General features: G+C 38.0%; 1 protein-coding gene across 1 annotated transcript; it reads left to right on the top strand.

The window, feature by feature from the left end:
• The first annotated feature begins 464 nt into the window (after nucleotides 1-464).
• Nucleotides 465-4,333, top strand: LOC126765028 (glutamate receptor 1). Its single transcript, XM_050482618.1, has 6 exons — nucleotides 465-1,116; nucleotides 1,607-1,778; nucleotides 1,842-1,969; nucleotides 2,878-3,048; nucleotides 3,123-3,724; nucleotides 3,800-4,333. Exons 1-6 carry the CDS (start codon nucleotides 479-481, stop codon nucleotides 4,183-4,185), a joined length of 2,097 nt encoding a protein of 698 aa, XP_050338575.1. The 5' UTR covers nucleotides 465-478; the 3' UTR covers nucleotides 4,186-4,333.
• The last annotated feature ends 3,833 nt before the right edge of the window (nucleotides 4,334-8,166 follow it).

Here is an 8,166-nt window from a genome sequence, read left to right as displayed (position 1 = left end):
CAAAAAAAAGCAGCTAAGTGGTTTAAGTAACTGTTGTGACACCTGTGACAAATCGACGCTGATTAACGTTAATGCGATAATTAAGGTGCCGTTATGTACGTGAAGGCATGCCGCACTGCAGGTGTTGCAATAAACCGATTTTTGTTGTAAATATTACTGTTGCAAATTGAAGTTGCAAGACTTCTAGCGGTAAATGTTGAATTTTGCTGCAGTGAAATGTAAAGTATTAAAAATCAATTGTGCTAAATAATGCAGCGAAATATATTTTTAAAGGGGGTAGTTTGCCTTGCGGGGCTGTACAAAGGCTTGTTAGTCGTTTTTGCTTGATAGGCCAACAGTACTTTTCTAGGGCACATCATGCTTCAGTCACTGACTCAAATTGCCTTCCCTCCATTTGCCAATTATCCGACACTTTGCTATATAAAAGCGTCAATTTTTGCTACGCACTTGTCAGGCGCGACAACGACAAATCAGTGCAATGGCCGCCCCAAAAGGCGCTACTACGGCTCGCCGGCAGACACTGGCGACGGCACTGCTTTGTGGACGCACTAGTCTCATCACAACTGTCATATTGCTTTTATCCAAGTGGAATCTCTGTGTTTCAGCGGCCGCGAATGCTTATGAATTTGACGCTTTTGCTGACGTTTTGAAACAACAACACCTCCATCATGCCATTATCGCCTACAACAGCGACACAGAGCAAGCACAACAGCAGGCGGGTTTGCTAAAGGATAATGCATTACGTGCACTGCTTAATGTGGCATCACTTCAGTTTTATGATGTCCATCAAGCGAAATCCGCTAAAAACGCTACCGATTTTCAAAGACTCTTCTATCATGACTCACCGCGCGTCGGTATCTATGTGGCCCAGCTGGAGGATGTGTTGTTGCAGCAGTATGTTTTGGGCTCAAATGTGATTAGTGTTGACACCATCGATGCTGGTGGATATAGAGTGCGTGTCGATGTGGGCTCGCGTTTCAACAGTTCTCGCATCTGGTTCATAATGTCCAAGCAACGTACGGTGACGGCAGCGCTGGCGAATGTGCGCCGCGTGATGACGCCACTGCCAGTGAATATAAGTGCGGACATTACAATCGGTGTCCGGTTGGATGACAAGTGAGTGTGAAATATACTAGAATAAATTGGATTATTCTATAAGAATGCTACAGAATATTTGTGGTGAGATGGAGACTCTGTCTCAAAGTATTTGACTTTGTCGGGAGATTTGTTGAATATTCCCGGCAAATAAAGACACGATGTGACCAACGATTAACCGAGCCGTTGGTGAAAACTGACCTATGAAAAAGAAGACTGTAAAGAAAAATAATAGTATCTGGTGAAAGAAAGCAAAAGAACTGGAGACCAAACGCTTAAAATTCCGACTGAAAGAAAAACTTTCTTTTTTACTAGGAGCAATATTAATTCTATGGAATTTTTGTGATCAGAATGAATTCGAAGGAAAATTCGGTATCCAAGTCCACAATATACTAAATTTATGTAGAGAAATTGGTTCCCATCTGCTCTGCCGCCAACTTAGTCATTAAGTAATTAATATTTCTTTCGACTGCGGCTAATTATTGCAATTGATTTATTCTTTCGATTTCAGCCATACAATACAACTCTTCGACATTTACAAAATACAAAAAGATTGGTTGGATATTGAACCGAAAGGTTATTGGAGCCCCGCTGAAGGTCTCAAACTTAATTTACGGTTCCATCAAACCTTCGTCAACAGGCGTCGCAATTTTAAGGGTCTACAATTAGTAGGTGGAATAGTGGTGCGTATACTTTACAGACTTATTTTATTCAAGAGATAATTTCTCAGACCTTAATCTCTTTAGATACGGGAACAGCCTGCCGATATGACTGAATTGGACTATTTGAACTCCTTGTACCATAAAAATTTTGACCCCATGCAAAGGAAAACTTACCAATTGGTTAAGTTAATGGAACCAATATTTGACGTAAGGTAAATTTTTTTTAATTATTCTACACATTATATTACTTTATAAGCAGATCCGCTCGCTAATATTTCGTAGAACTAATTCATCTCAAATAAAGGGTTTGTGTCTTAACTTATCTACCTTTCCCTCCATTACCTACCTACTCTACACCTTTTGCTACATTAATATCGTACAACTTTCTTCACATCTAAAAATTATTATTGTCATACATTTAAAAAAATAAAATTAATAGGGATTTCGATTACGTTTGAGAACATAACAAGAAAAATGTTAACTTCGATGTTAACTTTATATTCCAGTAGATGAGATAATACGGTTCGCAAAACTCCAAATTCCTTGTAAGAACTTTGATAGCTCAGTTTGAATGGCAGCCAAATGATATCAATTTATAACAATGCCTTTGACAGTAACCCGTGCCAAGTTTTTTAAAGATATCAGAAGTACTTTATTCCGATCATACAGTTTGTATGACAGCTATATGCTATAGTGATCCGTGATCGACCGTTCCAAAAAATGAGCAGCTTCTTGATGAAAAAAAGTCGGGTTCGAAATTCCAAATCAATATCTCAAAAACTACGGGACTAGTTCGTGTTTATACAGACAGACGAAAAAGCCGTAAGACGGACCAAGCTAAATCTACTCAGTTCGTCACAATGGGCATTACTTCTTTTTGGGTATTACATATGTACATCTTGGCAAGCTTAATATTTCCTGTTCAAGTTATGAGAAAGAAAAAAAACACCGAGCTATAAAAATAAGGTTATATTTATCCAGCTAACATAGAGAACCGTCTAGCTGTGCTAAAACAAAGAAAATATAAACAAAAATGAAAATCTATGATTATTTGGAAAGTAACCTCGGAATTAGAAACATTTCTCGTGTACATTTATAACCTCACTTTCAAAATTTCCAGCTTTCAACCAGCACTGAGGAAAACTTGGGGTGAGCAGGCGCCTAATGGCAGCTGGGATGGTGTTATGAAATTATTGCTTTCCGGTGAGGCGGAATTTTCACTATGTCCTATGCGTTTTGTACCAAACAGGGTACATTTAATACATTACACAATAGCGGTACATACGGAATTGTAAGTAGAATCCTCATACCTCACACATCCTTCAAAACAAGTGAGCTTTACCTTTAACATCAATATCTTCGCAGTGTCTTCTTCATATTCCGTCATCCGCATCGCAATGACATTCGTAACATCTTCTTTGAGCCGTTTGTCGAAGAGGTCTGGTACACTGTTATCGCGATCGTTGTCTTAACCATTTTATTGTTGCAACTACATTTGCATCACGAAAATCGCTTCTTCATAAATAAAGATCCACATTTTCAGACGCGTTTCGATTATGCGATTTTCTCCATATTGGAAGCATTTTTCCAGCAAGGACCCTCAAACGACGCCTTCACCGCCACCTCAACGCGAACGCTCATTTTCTCTGTTTGCCTGTTTAGCTTGTTGTTGCAACAATTTTATGGCGCTTTCATTGTGGGCTCACTGCTGTCCGTCTCACCGCGCACAATAACCAATTTGGAGGCACTATACAACAGTAGCCTCGATATCGGCATAGAAAATATACCATATAATATTGAAACCTTTGAGAAAACTACAGTGCCGCTAGGGATGGCAATCTACAAAGAGCGTGTTTGCAAGAACCGTGAGAGAAATATTTTATACATCGAAGAGGGCGCTGAACGCATAAAGAAGGGCGGTTTTGCTTTTCATGTATCGGCTAATCGCATGTACTACATACTGAAAGGTATAATTTGAAATGACAATAGAAAATAATTTCAAAACTAATTAATAAATAAGTACTTTCGCAATTTTTTTCTAGAATTACTAAGCGAAAAGGAATTTTGCGATCTGCAAGATGTGCCATTCATTCCACCCTATCGCATTGGTATTGGTATAACGAAAAGTTCCCCGTTTCGCGAATACTTCACAACATCGATTGCGAAATTTCATACCTCCGGGCTCTTGCAACATAACGATAATCAATGGCAGTTACCACAACTGGATTGTAGTCTAAGTCAGAATTATGAGGTCGAAGTAGATCTACAGCATTTCTTACCGGCCCTACTTTTTTTAGTATCTGCTATGCTTCTTAGCTTGGCTGTATTAATTTTGGAAATCATCTACTACAACTTGGAGAAAAGCACGAAGTTGGCGCGTTTGTGTCCAAGAATAATGCCGAAGCCCAAACTGGAGTTTATAAATTGAAAAATGTCGCCGTTTTGGAAGAAATTTTAAGAATAAGCTTATAATTTTAAGCTTCAAATATGTTTAGTGCCTAAAGCTTATATTATTAAGTCAATAAAAACTAATATTTATATTAATAAAATGAGATATATGTGAGATTAAATCTGTATTAACGTTCAGTTTCATTAAACGCCTATAGGCACAGGTACTTTGAACAAGGAATACTTGCGCCGTTTCTGGCAACCGGGACTGTCATCGATCCCAGCACTCAGTTACTGTATACACAATTTTTTCAAGAACACACTTTGTGTGTTCTTTTTTGTTTTGACGGGAAAAAACCATCAACGGCATAATTTCCTGATGTTAATCGAAAATATTTGTACACGAACCATTATTCCAAGACTCAACATAAACGAATTCGTTGGTAGACTCTTCATTTTGCTCTCGGCGAGTGCCATTTCGTACCAATAATTGAGTTTCAGAGATCCCAGGGATTGTTATAATATAATTTCATATAATTCAGAATTAAAGAAAGAGGGTATGTTCCACCCGAATAAAAATGAGAGAATCAGAAATATGATAAAAATGTTCAAAAATTTGAGAAATAGGGATCATATTTATATTGGCCGGAGATCGGAGGACGGAGAAAGATTATATTCTAGAGCAACAGAAATAAAAATTAGGAATACCGTGGTAAAACAGGACATGAAACAGTCAGTTGATGAATAGGTTAAAGAATGCTTTCGGTGGTTGAGAAATGAAGTGAGGCAATGCTAAAAGAAATGTTTGGCTTGTAAAAGACAAGACTTTGAAACGCTGATAAAAAGGAATATTGTCACAAAGTTCTACCATTAGGTTCTGCTACCTTAAGAAGGTAGCCTTGCGACTCATGTAAAATCCATTATAGGTTTATGGAAGTAGTAGTTCGCTAGACGTTAAATTAAACACTGAAAATTTCCGCCCAATCATTGACGAAGGAGTTGAGATCTTCTAAAATATATGTACATATGTTCGCCCTCATTATTGTATTATTAAAAGGATTTCCCAATTTTCTTATTCTTAAATTAATCAAACAATACAAACCATAGATAGTATCTTGAACTGTGCACTTCCAGTTTATCTCTAGAAATTTTTAATTTAATCTGCGAACTGTCAATGCCAGCAGTTCGCAACATTTAGCCACACGCTCACCATACAGCCCGCGAGCACATCACTCAGGCCTTAAGTGTCCATTGCGGTTGAAGTGTGTACTGCAAGCGCGTACCTCGACAACGTAATAATTACAAGCGCAGCAGTAATTGCTGCAGAAACAGTAGCAACAGCGTATGGAGTTTTAATTAAAAACCTGCTGATGGACATGATGAGCTGCTGAAAGATAATGGTGCAACTCAGACATGGGTCAATTACTCAAGTGTGGGTAGCAGAATCGAACGATGAAGACGAAGTAAAGAAGGGTAGAAAATGAAAAAGGAAAATACTTTGCAATGGGAAAGTGGGTAAGGAAATGTCTGGTGACGGTGATGCGAAAAACATTAGTAGAACATTCGGTGGAAAATATTATAGACTGATAGAACTTCTTGTATATCAATCAAAGTTGCGATAGACGAATTCCTCAACCTTACCCCATATACTGTGGAAGCGGATTAAATAGTATGATAACCGTTATGTTGAAAATTACTACAAAGACGTCAGAAGCATTATGGGTTACAATAAAAATGGTAAGGCAGGGAAGCCACAAAGAGCAATGCTAGAATCAAATAATGAGCGGACCAACTTTGGATGAAATCCTGAAAACACTTTGCACATATAGTTCCTTTAAATTATTTCATGCGATTTCTAGAAATGGTCGAAATCGGACTATACCTTTGCAAGCCATTAGAATGCGAATATGTGAACCTCAATATGTACAGCTGACATTCTTTAGTAAACCGAAAATTTCGGCCAAGCTGCAAGAAAATTAATGAAAACATTATTCTGATAAAATACGGCCTTATGTCAAAAATCGATAAAAACGAGTCAATATTTCCTTTATATCGTATATATCGGTCAGTCTGTAAGATATCTTAAAGAAATTTAGTTAAAAAGGTTTTCTAATAGTAGTGGATTCTAATACCGAAAACAGGTTAAGCTGATGTCATAATCTAGCAAATATTTGAAGCCTCCAGTGTCGCAAATATTACCGAAAGGAACGACAACCTGAACTACGCCAAACTAGCCCGCTGCTTGCTTGCTCTTCTCAGCTCTAATATTACATGTGCTTATCAGTATGAGGCTTACCACTAATTTACAACTAAAAGGTAATTAGACAGCTTCGCTTATACTCTCCCGCCCTCTACGTCGCTGCAAGCAAAGCTTTAGACTTTCTTTACTCATTGCGATGAATATTCCACTTTTTACTTTTTGTTGCGCCGCGAGTTATTGTCTTCATATTAATATTTGTATATTTTGCACCAATCCACCGCAGCACACATACACACACAAGGGCTCGCGCTCGCGCTTGCACTGCAAAATGAATCTCGTCCAGGCAGCAAAAACGGCACTGACTTAGCGGTGCTTGAAAAAGCTGTTCGCTTTCATTTCTGCTAAGCTGAGCACAAAATATACATAAATGTGCATGTGTAAGTGTGTGTGTGTTGTGTGTGAGTGCCTGCATGGTTATTAGTACAAGTAAGTTACACGCAATCATAGATTAGTGCAGTTAACCCACATATTCACCAAAATGTGTAAAGCAAAATAATCTCACACACACACACACCAACATCGGCATACACCTGAACACTGCAACTTGTTTCTTCTGAATTTGTTGCATGGCGGCGTGTAGCAGGAAAATGCATTGTTTACAACTTCGTGGCCGCCATTCACCACTTTTCTCCATTACCTGCTGCTCATGCCTTCACTTTTATATCTCCATCTCCGTTGCCACCTTTGGCTGCTGGCGCGATTTGCTGCTATTGCGCGCTCCTTGCAGCATTATAAAATAATTAAGTCCTTTAGGAAATTATATTTCTCATTACAATGCTTCCGCGTCGTTGCCTTGCTGCCTGTCTATTTTCCGCAAACAAACATACACACATACATACGGTGTAGCGCAGTTTGTTGCTGTGTTGCGTAACGGTGTAGAATGTTGTAAAATTGTTTCTATTTTGCTGGCAACACATTATTAAGTACTGCGCTGGGCTCTTTTTCGCCAGCTCCACAACTTCATTTCGTGGAATTGCATCTTTCAGTACAGTGAGTCGCTGTAATTTTACGCGATTTTTATTTTATATATAGCTTTTATGCATTTTCGCTTCCAGCTTTGGCTTATCTGCGCAATTCTAAATCATTTAAAATCCAGAAATAAAATAAAAACATTTATAGCTGCTTCTTAATTCCACGCTCTGGTTGCCCAACTATGCTATAACCCCATCTACAGAACTTCTATTTACAGTTATTCTATATGAAAACTAAGTCGGTGAATCTGCATACACAACGGTGAATTGAGGTGAGTTTTACGCGCGTTTTCGATCTACCCAGAAGATGGCAAATAAATAGCGTAAATGACACCTTTTGTGCTTAAACTCCTACTGAGCCGGAAGAACCTTTTCAATGCAGCCATCGACTTGATTTTTTTCCACATTCATACGATGAATTAAGCGTAGTGTAGCACTAATATGGCCAGCTAAGGAATCGTTATGAAATTTTTTTTATAAGTTTATGCTTTTTCTCAACCTTGTAGTTCAGCGAGTGAGTGATAAGATTCGAAAATTCAAACCCGAAAACCAAATTTCTTTGCTTGTTTTATTTCTGTGATATAAGGGGGCTGATGCCTGTAGAACCGTCAAAAAATGTAATTTTTCCACTTTTATTATGGGAGAAAAAAAAAACAGATCATATATAGTCACATATCCAGTTGTTTTGCATATATATTAAGAGGTATTATTGAACTACAAAATAAAAATTATTTTATGCAAAAAAAATGGCGGAAATTTCAACGATCCCGTTAATCGATATTTTTTGCGG

Source organism: Bactrocera neohumeralis, chromosome 2, assembly GCF_024586455.1.
Source record: "Bactrocera neohumeralis isolate Rockhampton chromosome 2, APGP_CSIRO_Bneo_wtdbg2-racon-allhic-juicebox.fasta_v2, whole genome shotgun sequence".
Lineage (NCBI taxonomy): Eukaryota > Metazoa > Arthropoda > Insecta > Diptera > Tephritidae > Bactrocera > Bactrocera neohumeralis.
Note: the sequence above shows the minus strand (reverse complement) of the source record. Positions and strands in the feature narration are given on the sequence as shown.